The sequence below is a fragment of the Malus sylvestris genome, chromosome 9, assembly GCF_916048215.2.
Source record: "Malus sylvestris chromosome 9, drMalSylv7.2, whole genome shotgun sequence".
In the NCBI taxonomy this organism is placed as follows: domain Eukaryota; kingdom Viridiplantae; phylum Streptophyta; class Magnoliopsida; order Rosales; family Rosaceae; genus Malus; species Malus sylvestris.
The window spans coordinates 2181760-2196655 of record NC_062268.1 but is presented as its reverse complement, the minus strand read 5'-3'; the positions used below and the strand labels follow the sequence as shown (position 1 = coordinate 2196655).

At 38.6% G+C, this 14896-nt stretch overlaps 2 protein-coding genes across 2 annotated transcripts; both read left to right on the top strand.

Annotated features, from left to right (window-relative positions):
* The first annotated feature begins 3055 nt into the window (after positions 1-3055).
* On the top strand, positions 3056-5395 carry LOC126583569 (probable inactive receptor kinase At2g26730). The gene is made up of 2 exons (XM_050247995.1): positions 3056-4398; positions 4729-5395. Exons 1-2 carry the CDS (start codon positions 3135-3137, stop codon positions 5307-5309), a joined length of 1845 nt encoding a protein of 614 aa, XP_050103952.1. The 5' UTR covers positions 3056-3134; the 3' UTR covers positions 5310-5395.
* Positions 5396-8852: 3457 nt separating this feature from the next.
* LOC126583551 (RING-H2 finger protein ATL46-like) lies at positions 8853-12332 on the top strand. The gene is made up of 3 exons (XM_050247971.1): positions 8853-9145; positions 9277-11909; positions 12004-12332. The coding sequence occupies exon 2, from the start codon at positions 9548-9550 to the stop codon at positions 10724-10726; it is 1179 nt and encodes a 392-aa protein (XP_050103928.1). The 5' UTR covers positions 8853-9145; positions 9277-9547; the 3' UTR covers positions 10727-11909; positions 12004-12332.
* The last annotated feature ends 2564 nt before the right edge of the window (positions 12333-14896 follow it).

Below are 14896 nucleotides of genomic sequence, written 5' to 3'. Positions count from 1 at the left end.
AGTTGATTTATTTTTTGTTGGAGAAGCCATCCAACGCCACAACCCACAACACCCCCCTCCCCAAAATAGGTTAACCCCAGGACCACCTTCTAAAAGCCCAACCACTCCAACTTACAGGACCCACCCAAAAACCCCAGTCGCAGAACCACATCCCCAAACCACCGGATTCGGATCTAGACGGCAAATGTCCACTAAGAAGATAGAGACTGGGAAGGAGAAAAATAGAAATGAGACGAGATTAGGGCTAGTTTGGAGATACTAATTTTTTTTTAAAAGCAACTTCTAAAAAAAAGTTGGGATCTTAATTTTTTTTTTTTTTTTTTTAAATTGAGGGTCAAAAGCAGCTAAAAGCAAAAGCAGCTTTACACATGTTTCTTAAAAAAAATATGTTTTTTTATTGAAGACAGTTGAACAATATAATAAAAAGCACCTGGTACTATTCACTTTAACAAAAAACCACATTTTTACGCTAAAAAGTCAATCCTGGTACTATTCACTTTACCCTTTATTTTGTCCTTATCATTAAAACTCAAAGTTTTCAAGCCATTTTCATTAGTTTTCCTTATAATGAAACCTGTCAATGTACAACTTACCTTCCAACAGTATGCACGTTTGCAAATAGACAAAGAAAAGAGTAGGTTCCTGACCCTTTCCTTCTTCTTGCTGATATTTGTAGGCGAATGTTCAAAGAGTAGGTTCCTGACCTTTTCCTTTTATCTTGCTGATATTTCTAGGCGAATGTTCGAATTCTTGTGTTGTCTGTTACGAAATCTGTCAGTGTACTGCACCTAGGTCAGTTGTTTTAAGTCGATCGGGATCGCGTTTTTAATTTGAAAATTTTGGTTCTGTATGCCTGGATGTCATCAATCAATCAATCTTGGAGAGTACAATATTTGGTAACTATATAAACTTTCACGTACAAAATGTTTTATTGTGTATTTGAATTTGATACAAAAACTTCTGCAGATATTGCCTTGTCCTAGAAACATGCTGGCAAACTTTCACGGGGCTCTTGAAGCTTAGTGATGTGGTTATGAATTTGTGTGTCTAAGTTACTCGATGATGTGCAAGCAACTTGGATCATATCTAGCTGCTGCAACTATTCCCGGAGGATCAACCATTAGGATTTCGATCCCGAATAGAGGAAAGCCGTTCTAAGGCCTTATTCAACGCTTGAATGTGCAAACCAAAAACTGAGGCTAAAAACGGGTGTATGGATAGATGAAAGCTCTTAAGTTACTGAAATCAGTAACAGGAACTCGAAGGTTAGGTTTGCTTCTTCTTCTTATTGCAGCCTAGACTATTAATTTTCACTCTTTCAAATCAAATTATCTCGATTTGGTGTTGTAGTTCTTGAGAGGTATTGGCTTGAGGAAACTTTTCTGGTCCCATGCATTTTTCTGTTACGGAATGATATCCTAATCTAAATTATATGGAGATTCGAACTTGAGTGCAAAAAAAAGGTATACTGCCTTAGCAACTTGGTCCATGTACTATTACAATCAATTGTAGCTGAAATTTGTTTCATATAAAACTAAACGTATGGGATGAATTAGTGATCTCTTAATTAACTTTATGCGATGCAGGATTTGATGATGTAGAGATCAGTGATGAGGATATCAAAGTCGAACAGGCTGCTTCGTGGTGATGATAACTTGCATCTCCCCATATGCTATTTACATATGCTGGTAAATTGGATCTTGAAAACAAACAGTACGATATATTAAGTTAGTATAAAATGATTCGGATATACAGTTTCGGCTTTGTTATTAAGTAAAGAATTTGTAAAAATTCGACCACTTGGAGTTACCAAGAAAATTTTGTGCGGCCCTGGGTATAAATACATGTCACATCACACATATTTATTATCTCTCGTCATGTCATGGGATAAAAGACATAGACACACGATCGAGTAAAACACTCGATGATAGGTGCGCAATGAGATAGGAAGTGTCAAAGTTTGGCATCATCAGATTGTCTATTTTATATTTGAGCCGAATGAAATGCTGTAAACATAATTATTCGAATCTGTTTCAGAAATATCGACTTCAAGCCTGAGCTCATCTAAATTAATTTGTCTTATGGATTGAGTTTTGTGAACTTTAATACTCCCTCAGGCCAAAGTTGCAGTAGATACGATGAGCCCCCTAGATAGGCAAGAGCTAGTAATTAATTAAGAGACAAGCATGAAAGCCACGGAAGAATATAAAATAGACAATCATTGTTAGTTAAACAAGTCAGCACTATAGGATAGTGACCTAATTATTTTGCATTGTTTTTGTACAGTTGTACTGCATGGCAGTCCCTGTTGGATAGATCAACGCTTGATGAATACGTCTCAGCCATTGAATTATAAAATCTTCAAGCATTGTAAGGTGACTTTTTGACAAGATCAACTTCACCAATGGCTTTAGACGGGAAAATAACTTACCTCAGTGCGACTATAGGTCAAATTAGTCAAGCATCGACTTATATTTTTAAAGTCTTATATGATAATGCTAGATTGCCTTGAAATATTGTCACAACTGCATTCTTGTTATAAGTAATTTTTTCTCTTTCTAAGAACAACTAATATTATACCAATGTTAACATGGTTGATAAAGAATTCTTTTTAAAAGTATTTTCGAACTTGCTTTTTGTCTTCATGTGTTGCTATTAGCCTTTAGATTGAATAAACCAAAGGAGATTAAGTGACCAACAAAGAGAAAGAGTGCAGAAGGAGTAAACGGGAGTGTGAAAATTACTAAACTTTTCTTGTAAAGTTTAATTCTTTTGAGTATTTCTCATTCACATTAACAATTGTCCGAAAATTACACTAATTAAGCATTAATAAGTAATTCCAAATTAAAATAAGACTTTGTCACACCCAAAATCATTATTCCAAAGGAGCTGGCAACACATTTCCACCCGTCATTAGGCTGCCGGCGCCATATATTTTTCAAATAACTACTTAACCCTAGCTAGCCAATGGCTTTATCTCCTAAGTCTCTAACATCAAGGTAAACAATAAGACGCCAAGCTCTCATTGTATAGAGTCGGCAAACCACATCACCCTTGAGAGTTTGTTCTCCCTCAATCCCACTTATTGCAAGCCCTTTTACACGTACGAACGCTAGATCGATATTTGTAAAAAAATGAATAGAATCCTTGTCTTGGTAATCTTCTTTTCGTTCTACCTCGTCGTCCATAGAACGCATTCTGTGGAAGTTGAAGTCAAGAACTCACTCATCATCTTCCTTGCGAAGATTTCTAATGGTGTTGAACCCGGCCTCTCGTGGGGTTGGAATCCTTCCTCTGATCCCTGCAAGGACCATTGGCAGAATGTGGACTGTGATTCTCTCAACACTACTGTCACAAAACTCTTTCTCAATGGCCAAAATCTCGCCGGCGCGTTTGATGCTGCTTTGCTTTGCAACACGAAACCTCTCGCTGCTTCTCTTACCACCCTTGCCCTTGATGACAACAACATTGCTGGACAAATTTCAGGTGAGATTGGACACTGCAATCAGCTCACTCAATTCAGTGTCAGCAATAACCGTCTTTCAGGTACCCTCCCTGAGTCCCTTACTGCACTGAACAACCTCAAAACGCTCGATTTTTCCAACAATCAGCTTACCGGGCTGATTCCGAATTTTGACTTCTCCCATTTCGACAAGTTCAATGTCTCTAACAACAAGTTCCAAGGACCAATCCCTAACACGAAAGGCTTTGTCCAAGTAAACAGCTTCGTGGGAAACTCTGAGTTGTGTGGAGATCCATTGGCAAACAAGTGTCCGTCGTTATCAGTGACAACGGATGAGAACTCGAAAAATTCCAAGGGTGTCTCAAAAAATCAAGTGATATTATACATAGGATATGCTATATTGGCATTGGTTTTTATCGTGCTCGTAATTTTCAAAATATGTACAAAGAACAAAAAAGAAGATAAAAAGGTTGATGCCGCGAACAAAGTTGCGGCAGTCGATGAAAGCGTGAGCAAAGCTAGTGCAGCATCAAGTGAGTTCAAAGGAGGGTTGAGCAAGTCCAATTATTCTGTCACAATGTCAGATGATGAAAGCCAGAGCACTAATATGGTTTTGTCTTCATTTATTGTCCTCACGAGCCCTGCGGTGGATGGACTGAAGTTCGAGGACTTGCTCAGGGCCCCTGCCGAGTTGCTTGGGAGAGGCAAGTATGGCAGTCTCTACAAGGTCATCTTCGAGGAGGGGATGGTACTGGTGGTTAAAAGGATAAAAGATTGGGCGATTTCAGGTAGCGACTTTAAGCAGAGAATGGAGAGCTTGTACCAGGCCAAGCACCACAATGTGCTGCCGGCTCTTGCCTTTTACTCTTCGAAACAAGAGAAGCTTCTGGTGTATGAGTATCAAGAGAATGGAAGCCTCTTCAGACTCATCCATGGTAAATACTTTTTGCATATTTTCATAAAACATATAGATAGTTTGTTATTTGTGAAATGATTTCTATAGGCCTCTTTTCTCCAAGTCCACATTAGTATTTTTATTTTATATCAAAAGAAAATTAAGGAACAAAATTAAAATGGATTTCCACGGAAATCATTTCCTCATTGTTTCGTTTTACACTAACTTTACAGTTAGTTACGAAATGATGTAACATGTGATATGACAATATATTACTTGCTAGAGAAAAAAAAAACGAGATTCGAAGCCGGGTTTTCTGTTTTCCTTATGTAGAATGATTCTACCATATAGTAACAACTGTATGATTCAGGAAGCCATAGGGGCCAAGCATTTGACTGGAGCAGCAGGCTCTCCGTTGCTGCCCGCATAGCAGAAGCATTAGCTTTCATGCATGAGGAGCTTCGCGCAGAGGGGATTGCGCACGGCAACTTAAAATCTTCCAACATCTTGCTCAACAATAAAATGGAGCCCTGCATAAGCGAATACGGCCTCATGGTAATCAACGATTTAGACAACCAAACACCGCGCAAGGCTTCTAGGACCGGCAGTTCCTCAAGTGCCTTCAACGGGGACATTTACGGGTTTGGTGTGATCCTTCTTCAGCTACTCACGGGCAAACTTGTGCAGCATAACGGCGTGGATCTGACGGTTTGGGTTCACTCAGTGGTTCGAGAGGAATGGACTGCAGAAGTGTTTGACAAAACCCTAATGTCGGAATATGCGAGTGAGGAGAGGATGGTGAACCTGCTGCAGGTGGCTATAAAGTGTGTGAACCGTTCTGCGGAGGCTAGGCCGAGCATGGACCAAGTTGCCATAATGATCAACACCATTATAGAGGAAGAAGAGAGGTCTAGAGTCTTTGATCCACAATCATCTATGAGCCTAATTTGATTATGACATAGTTTTTCCAATTTAAGCCCATATTTATCTATATTTCCATGCAGTAATTAAGTCTCAATTAAGATCTGAGTTTTGTTGTGATATTTTACTCTTTTAACCGTGCAGCAAAATTGCTAGCTAGAACTAATCCTTAGGCTATATCTTAAATATCTTTGGGAAAATAAAAAATAAAAAAACACACATGGATCAAATTGATTTAGATTTAAAGAAAGAAATTGAGAATTTTTTTTCGATGCTTAAGCAAGATCAAGTAATATTCATGCAATATAAAAGACCGAGATTGCATATAGCTTGACAAAGTTGACTAGAGGAGTGTGCTTTTTTATCTGTACTCAAGTTTGAATTTTCAATCCCGTAGTTTAGATTATATTGGAAAGGCTAATCTCTTTTAGGCACAAGAGCAGCAGTGTGCTTTAGCTTTTGCTTGTTAGGGAAGCAAACCTTTGTTCAACTGCTAGAAACTGCTTTAGAAACTGGATTTGTTTGAGAGGCATCTATAGGTCATCAAAATGCACAATATGAAACAATGAAATTCTAAGAACCACCAATTGCCATTTGAAGTAGTGTTGTGTTAGTAATCATGAATTGCAAAACAAAATTGGCAATCCTGTACGAACCACTGATTGTCTATGTATTCTGAAAGGACCCAACAACCACTGATTGCCCACTCAACATCGGAAGTCCAGGGCTAAAGGTGGTGATTTTCAGGTTCTTGTCGTTTCAGTACTTTTTCTATTGTTTTTCTTCATTAATTTTCTTTTGATTTATTTAATTTTAAGGTAAAAAAAAATGCAAGAAGAAAGAAGAGAGTGCAAAAATCATTCCCCATGTGTTATAAGTTGAACAATCTAAGCTTAATGCCTATGATTAATTTGTAGAAATTCTTCTTGAAGACTATGAAACTAGTTACTTGCATTAATACCATATTGGTGCATTTTATTATTGACATATTATAAACATCTTATCAATATTATATTGGATCCCCTATTATTATTATTTTTTTTACAAATAATATATCTCTATTAATTAATGAAATTCTTTTTATCAACCAAAAGATCGTGAAAAGACAACTTAATTTTCTATCACACACAAAAAATGATGGGCAATAATTTAATTTCACATGTCCAAATTTTACTATTTTTTATTGAAGCCTCACCTATATAGATGTTAAAATATCTCTAATATTTAAAATTAAAAAACAAAACCAAAAACAAAATCCTCTCACTTCCCTTACGTTCTCTCTCTCTCTCCCCCGCCCCTCCCTCTCTCCTTCTCATTTTCTAAAAAAAATGTGTTCATACACATAAAGGCCTCGTTTGGCAGCTCGTATAACACACCGGATAGGATAAATAGTATGAATGCAGGTGTTTGATGCAAATTTGTACTAAATAGTACCCTGATTAATTAAACTGGCCCCACACGTTTTATACGGTGTACGTCTGCTAAATTATCCTCCCAAAATCCTCTGTATTATTAGTCGGGTAGTTTTGTTTCCTCCGCTCTCTCCTTCCCGTCTCGCATCGCGCCCTGTGTCTTCTTCTCCTCCTCCTCATCCCCTCCCTGCTCCGGCCAAAACCAACCCCTCTTCGCTTTCCGCAATTTCTCTATCCAACCCCACCTGCAAATTTCTTCTTCTTCTCTATCTGTTCTGCCTAAACCTAACCCCTTTTCATTTTCCCCAATTTTGTTACTACAAATTTCTTCTTCTTCTCCATCTGTTCCGCCCAAACCCAACCCTTTTCATTTTCCCCAATTTTGCCATCCAACCCCACCTGCAAATTTCTTCTTCTTCTCTACCTGCTTCACCCAAACCCAGCCCTTTTTCATTTTCCCCAATTTTGCCATCCAACCCCACCTGCAAATTTCTTCTTCTTCTCTACCTTCTCCACCCAAACCTAGCCCCTTTTCGCTTTCCCCAAATTTGATTTTGGCTGGATGACGAAAATTATGAACAATTTCGTTGAATGATATTAAAATTTTACTTCTTTATTCCTATCTATTTGTCCAATCCAATTTCCGCTGCAACATTTGGAGAACTGTAATCGAGTGCGGGACCTGGGGGACCTAGGGGTGGAGCTGAACTTCTGGAATTGTGCTCCATATATGTGTGAATAATTTTGGACTAGGGTTGTTGAATTGTTGATTGGGTGTTGAAGTATTGCTCTGTTGTGGTTTACTGAATAGAATTGTTGATTTTTTTTCTCTTGTAGTACCAAACACAGTATAAATAATACAGTCATTAATCCAATACTGCATCAAACGTTCGACTAATTTAGTCAGTACTATCCGATGACTATTTATCTTATCCGAACGAAATAGTCAGTACAGTCCGAGCTGTCAAACGAGACCAAAGTGTGTAAGCAAATGCTAGTATATAAATAGAGAAAGATTTGAACTTGGACACATAAAGGGAAGCATATCCTCTTTAACCAATGTGATTATACACCCGCCTAAATTGATCTTATGCACACGCCATTGTTATTATTCTCTCTACAGTGTACCCGATAGTTTGCGTGGCAAATTAAACATCATCAAATGGCAATTATACTTGTTCAACTAACAGATGAAGAGATTGACTAGGGAGAGAGAGACATCTGGCCAGACTAGCCTTGGGATTATGTACCTAACTGCAGGCAAAAGACTCCCTAAATTATTTTGTCATCTTTCTTATCATTTTCCAACTAAATTATGATTGCAATCCAAAACCCTCACCTAATTACCTAATTGCCTTTAAACTTAAGATAACGTATGCATTCACAACTTTATGCTTTAAAGGCACACCCAATTAACCATCATGCACGTAATATCATTAACCTAAAATGTTGAAAAATTGTAACAGATTAGCTGAATGTAAAGTTGCACTCATAACTTACACTTCACGTTTTCTTTATCAACATGGAGAAAAGAATCGCACTTCTAAACTCTTTTAACATTGAAATGACAATAGCACTAGACTGAGATTGGTTTAAAATAGAATAGGGAGATTATATTCACACACCCCAAATTACTTCTCTCACGTCCTTTTAATTTTAATCCTAGTTATACTCGAGTTCAAATTTCTCTCTCTTTAATTTAGATTAGTTTAAAACAAAATATCATTTGTATAACAAAGAAAAAAAATGACGGGACCATCATACAATAGCGATCACGTGTCAATAACATATTAATAACAAAACATCTATTAAAAAAATACAAAATTATCTTCACCAACTGACCTACTTACTTCTAAATCCATCACCAGAAATGGCGCACATAATTAGGTTCAAAATGGAGTAGGGTGTCACTGTCACATCTCTAATGCTACCAAAATATTTTGATTTTTTACAAAACTCAGCCACTTGGATGTGCCCTAGAACCTGGTTGGCTGGTTCGTTATCCTACACCCTAATCCACCGGAATACAGACAAGCCATTTTGAGTTCAAGCCCAGGCCCACCTCGAAGCCCATGGTTGCGGGGTTAAGCACTTTGTCGCTTACGGTTGACCCTACAATCCCCACGCGCTCCCTTAAGCACGTGGGAGCTAAACGTTAGTTTTCCTTTTTGGCACTTTTGGAACTCTCGCCACTGTCACCCTTCTGGCGCTCTCTGCTTCCATCAATCAAGAACTCTAGAGAGAGAAAGTGACACTTTTGGAGAGAGAAAGAGAAACCCAACTTCACTTTCCTCTTCTTTCCGCTGTACACTTACCACCGGAATCAAAAGGCCGGAGTCTTTAGGGTTTCTTCTTCTCTGCTGCAACTTGGAAGGGCAGCAAAGAGCGTCGTTTTGCTGCAGAGCTTTTGAAAATTACATGAAAATGGTGGATTCCTCAGAAGAATCAAGTTAGGTATGCTCCATTTTTTTATTCCGCATTATTTTTGTCAGATTCTGTTGCGTTATCAGTCGATTTGTTATGAAAATTGAAAGCATACATACCGACAATACAAGTTAGATAAAAATATTGGTATTTATCTGCAGAAAAACAAAAAAAAAGTTGGGGATGGAAATCTGGTGGTGATGGAAGAAGAACTGCAAAAAGTGATTGAATTTGGCGTTAATCCCATGAAAAATGATTGGGTTTGTGTTTGATTGATCTCTGAGTAGAGAGAAGAGCATGGTCATTGGTTGTAATGATATGTATGAACATGGAAGGAGCTCGTAGCGTAGTTGGTTAATAGCATTCGCCCTTGCACCCGAGCTCCGGTGTTTGATTTCACCCTCCCCAATATCACTTGTATCAGAAAGCGATATGATACCTCGAATGGCAGAGGGGAAAGATCTTAGATGGTTTTCTGGGCACACTCATTTGAAGATGTCTTGGGTTCAGCATCAAATCCAGGTTAAAGATGGTTATTTGAGCTACCCTCCTCCTTTTTCTCTTCAATCTTCACCCCCGTATGCTGGAACTTTTCGTAGTGAATCGAACTCGAATCCATCACCACCGTCATCATCCGGTTCAAGAATTAGTCCTGCTTTGCTTTTTATAATAGTGATTCTGGCTGTGCTGTTTTTCATCTCCGGTTTGCTCCACCTGCTCGTTCGATTCCTTACTAAGCACCCGTCTTCCTCAGCTTCTTCTCAGTCTAATCGGTACCCAGAAATGTCTACTGCTGATGTTCTTCAGAGACAGCTGCAGCAGCTCTTCCACCTTCATGATTCTGGTCTAGATCAAGCATTTATCGACGCTCTTCCTGTTTTCCAGTATCGTGATATTGTGGGTGCGAAAGAGCCGTTCGATTGTTCTGTTTGCCTTTGTGAGTTTACCGAGAAGGACAAGCTCAGATTGCTCCCTACGTGTAACCATGCTTTCCATATCAACTGTATAGATACTTGGCTACTGTCAAATTCAACATGTCCTCTTTGTAGGAGTACCCTTTTTAATCCCGAGTACTCGGTTGAAAACCCAATTTTTGATTTTGATGACTATAGAGAAGAAGAAGGGTATCCTGGTAATGGAGAAAACAGGTTCGCTTCAAGGCAAAAAACCATGGACATTGAGGAAATTGTTGTCGATAAGGGGATCTTGCCTGTGAGACTCGGCAAATTTAGAAAGGTAGATGCTGAGGTAGGGGAGACGGGAGGAGGAGAGGGTAGTAGCAGTAGATTGGATGCAAGAAGATGTTTTTCAATGGGTTCGTATCAGTATGTGCTTAATGATTCAGAACTTCGGGTTCCCTTATCAAATGATCAACAAGGCCGCAATGTAAAGCCAACAAGAGGGATAGAAAACAATGGTAATCTTTCAATTGATAGTGACATGGAGGGAAAGAAGATCAGCAGTGTGACTAAGGGTGAAAGCTATTCTGTTTCCAAGATCTGGCTCTGGTCGAAGAAGGGCAAGTTTTCAAGCTCGACAGATACACAGATGGGCATGCCTTCGTCTCTTAACACAGACTTGCCATGGATGAATAGAACGCAACCAGAATGAGAGGTATATTCTTTATAGTTTCCATGGTTGCTTATTAATCCAATGATCAAAGTGTGTTACGCCTTAAGTCTAGTTTCGCCTTTCCAAAATTTTTGTAATGCTAATTCTGTACTTGTGATGATTGATCGCGTACCATATCGCGTACTTTTTTTAAAACCAGATATAATGTCTTGTGAAGAAGGGGTTTTCTAATGTTAGGGAATGAAAATGCTGGCAGCTGAGATATGTTCTATGCCAAGGTTGTGGGAGATTTGCGTTAATCTTGTCACATGGATTGCGCTTTCGCGCATTTGTTTAAGTGTTTAACGCAATTTCAAAGTTGCGGAGGTTATGTAGGTTGGAAAACCAAATGTTGTTGTAGTTCATTCGTAATGGTATCCATGGATTTAGCTCTAAATTGTTTGCAGTTAGAACTTCATGTTTTCTGTCTTCTGTATATGTTTTTCTCCAAGATCCTTATTTGGCAAAAGATAATTTGAGATAAAGAACAATCCAATCAATGCTGGTTTTAACTTTTAAGCAACGATTCTCCTATTGAAGGTTTTGACCTTTGCCCTTAAAGGTCTCAATTGACAATTTTCATGAGCCAATCTATGGCAACGAGAAATTAGTCGTTGTGCCGGGTAGGGCTGGGCAAACGGGTACAGGACCCGCGGGTAGGGGCGGGTATTGTTGATTCGGGGCGGGTTCGGGGCGGGGCCAAATTTGGTAGAGACAAAACGGGGCGGGGCGGGGCGGGGAAAGGGTATCTTCAGGGGCGGGGCAGTTCCAGAATTTGAGAATGTCGGGGCCCCGAACCGACCCGTTCTACCATAACAAAGCAATTGCTTTACCTTTTCAGTCATCTTCCCCCACTCCCAGATTTCCCCCACTTTTTTCTCTGTTCTTGTTCTCTTCTCCCTCCCACCCCTCGACTGCGTCAACATCACAGAAGCTCCAGATCGGAGAAGACGATAGGCTTAACTCGGCTGTTGACCACCCAATCTGGTCCGACTCGCCCAGTTACACATGACTCTTGACTCAGTCGACGACCTCATCGCCACGATCCAAGACTGGACTGCCATGGCTGACGATAAGTCCATCGGCATCGAGAATTATGAACCATCAACACGAGAAGACAGCATCAGGAGTTCAAGTTGGTCAACATGTCTCTGTTTATTGTGAATCTTCTTCGTGTGCACTGGTGAGCAAATAATATGACGACCTGAACTTTTCTTTTTCCTATTCTTACTCATCTGCTAATCAATTTTGATGAGTAATTGACAATTGGGTAACAGTGGCCTGCCTAGGTTTATTAAACCACCGACATCACCGAAGCAGCAGCTGTAGAAAATTGCGTTTGGGGAAAGGCAATGGAATTAAGGCGTTTTTCTTCAATCCTAACAAAGAACCTATCCTCAAAGAAGCGCTCAAGGTTCTTGTTTCACCTACTACTACTATCTCTGTCCACACCCATTTCTTCAATCCCAACGAAGAACCTATCCTCAGAGAAGATCTTAAGCCCATTTTTTCAATAATTCATAGATTACCCATGCTTAATTTGGTTGAATGATGTGTTTGGAATCTATGTGTTGTTGTTTTATCTGATACTTTGGATCTTGATCTACGCGTTGGTATGGTTTTCTTTTATTTGCTGAGGAACACAAGCTTTAGGCTTCAGTTCGTTCCTTTCTGTGCTAGGACCCGTGGACCCGGCCCAAATCGACCCGTTTCAAACGGGTCAAGTTAGGTCTGGTTCCAAAATTTGAAATCCCATTACTCGCCCCGACCCTCCCCATTGTGTTTTCATATGGGTCCGGTCCGGTCCCTCCAAATTTGGGCCCGGCCCGTCCCGTGCCCAGCCCTAGTGCCAGGCACAACTTGATATACCAAGTGTACTAGTACAAGTAGTTAGAATTTGAAAAATATCTCTATTGCTAGGGGTCAAATCAAATGCATTTTCCTTTTCTTGCTTTTTGATTGGTCGGGTAGTGATTTTTGGAAATGATTCTCTTCGGATCCCTTCCTCCTAATTCACCAAATCAGGGAATCCGTACCATTGAAATTTGATCAAACGGTTACATACAGAGATGCATTTTAAAATTTATAATAACTTCATTCGTTGAATCAATTTTCAATAGTACAAATTTCTTAATTTAATGAATTAGAAAGAAGAAATCCGGAGATGATCATTTCCCGGATTTTCACTCCCGCATTTTTTTTCTCATGCATTTCTTCATGTTTTTCCTAATCTCCGGATTGAATGATAGTAAGGGGCAGGGAAGCTGAAGAGTGCAGAAAGTGGGGATCCATGAAAGCTGTGTGACAGACTGACAGAATCTTTTGCTTCTTGGGAAATGATACCCTTTTATTCAAAAATTGGGTGTAGTAGGGTCTCACTTTTTTGCCATTCCCATGATTGTTTGCCCTCCACTTTGGTGTCTTTCTCGTGTCATTTTGTTTGTGTGATCACAGTTAAGTTATGTTAATATTTTATATTATTATTTATTTTTTACTTATTATATCTATAAAAAAAATAATATAAAATATTAACATGACTTAACCATGATCACACAAAACAAGAGGGCACGAAGAGGACACCGGAAGTGGAGGGAAGACAATCCTTGTCCATTCCCATGTGGCCATGTTGAAATCAAAATTCCCCTCATAATTTTCAAAAATTTGTGCTAAAATAACAAGCAAAAAAGTTGAGGTTTCCACATTGTATTTTGTACTAACTCAAACAAGATATAAAAAAATAATAATAATAATTAACTATAAACGGTGATTTTGTTTTGGGAGAAGAGTTGTCAACTGAACTGACTCCTAACTACTAAGAATATTGTTACAAAAAAAAAAAAAAATTAAAGAGGCTGTACCAAAAAATAGATTTTGTGTTTTTTTAAAGATCAGTAGTTTACTTTTTCAGAAGTCGAAAAGGTACCTAGAAGCATTTTGTCCTTCTCTGATGATTATCGTGTAATTCACACACGTCAATAATTGAATTCAAAATGCATTCTGTAAAATTCAAACATAAAGTTCATCACCAACCACTGGTTGGTTATTTGGTAGTTTCAAGAAACAAATTTGAATGGTACTACTTTATGTGTTTACTTTGGGATTAAATTGGAATATGCAGATTTTTTTTGTGGGTCAAAAGGATCACACTGTCACCAATGCACCAACGAATAAATAAAAGTGTGAAGACGCCTCTTTTATGTATTTTTGGGTCCACATATTCCCCTTGATAAGTACAATAGAGATGTCCGCGCAACGAAGATCGCAAGATAAGATAGATTAGGGATTTGTCCCTTGTACATACGCTATAGCTAAGTTCGTGCGTTGAAAATCGATATACATTTGTGACTTGCCCCTTGTACAATTGTATGGTACAAGTTAATTAGTGCTCGTTTGACGGTGTTTTTAGGAGAGCTGAAAGCGTTTTGTGGAAAACTAAGGTAGTCAAATTCTAAATGATCAATTGAGCAATCTTGATAACCAATAGCGTTTCGGTGCCCAATTGAGTAAGGGTCGATGTTTGTAAAAATGTCGAGCTAAGTTGATTTGCCGGTATCTCAGTCATCTGATCAAGGACCATCACATGAGATAATCAGAAGTTTGTCTTCACCAACCGGAAGTATATCTTCATCTCACTATACTACTCATCACTCGACTCTGAATGAATGTTGACAAAGGGTAAATTGTAGCAATGATCCCTTAACTTTAATCAAATTGGAGCAATGGCCTCTCAACTAAAAATCTATTACCATTGGTCCCTCAACTTATCAAAATGTGTAGCTATAGTCATTTTCATCAATTTCGTCAAAATTTTGTCAAAATAAGTTATGTTGGAATAACCATTGATATAATTAGGGTCCCTTAACTCATCAAAGTGTGTAATTATGGTCATTTTCGTCAACTACATCAAAAAATTTGTCAAAACGAGTTATGTTGAAAAGAACATTGCTACAATTGGGTTAAAGTTAAGGGACAATTTCTCCAGTTTAATTAAAGTTGAGGGACCAATGGTAATGGATTTTTAGTTAAGGGACAATAGCTGCACGTTTTGATGAGTTGAGAGACCAATGGTAATGGATTTTTAGTTGAGAGACAATTGCTCAAATTGAGTTAAAGTTAAGGGACCATAGTTACAATTTACTCGTTGACAAAAGATAATAATACTGGTTTGGT

Bases quoted from the DNA above. Each gene is read 5' to 3' on its own strand.
- LOC126583569 (XM_050247995.1), top strand. From the start codon at position 3,135: ATGAATAGAATCCTTGTCTTGGTAATCTTCTTTTCGTTCTACCTCGTC. The intron at 4,399-4,728 runs GTAAATACTTTT...TGTATGATTCAG, and splicing joins CCTCTTCAGACTCATCCATG to GAAGCCATAGGGGCCAAGCA.
- LOC126583551 (XM_050247971.1), top strand. From the start codon at position 9,548: ATGATACCTCGAATGGCAGAGGGGAAAGATCTTAGATGGTTTTCTGGG.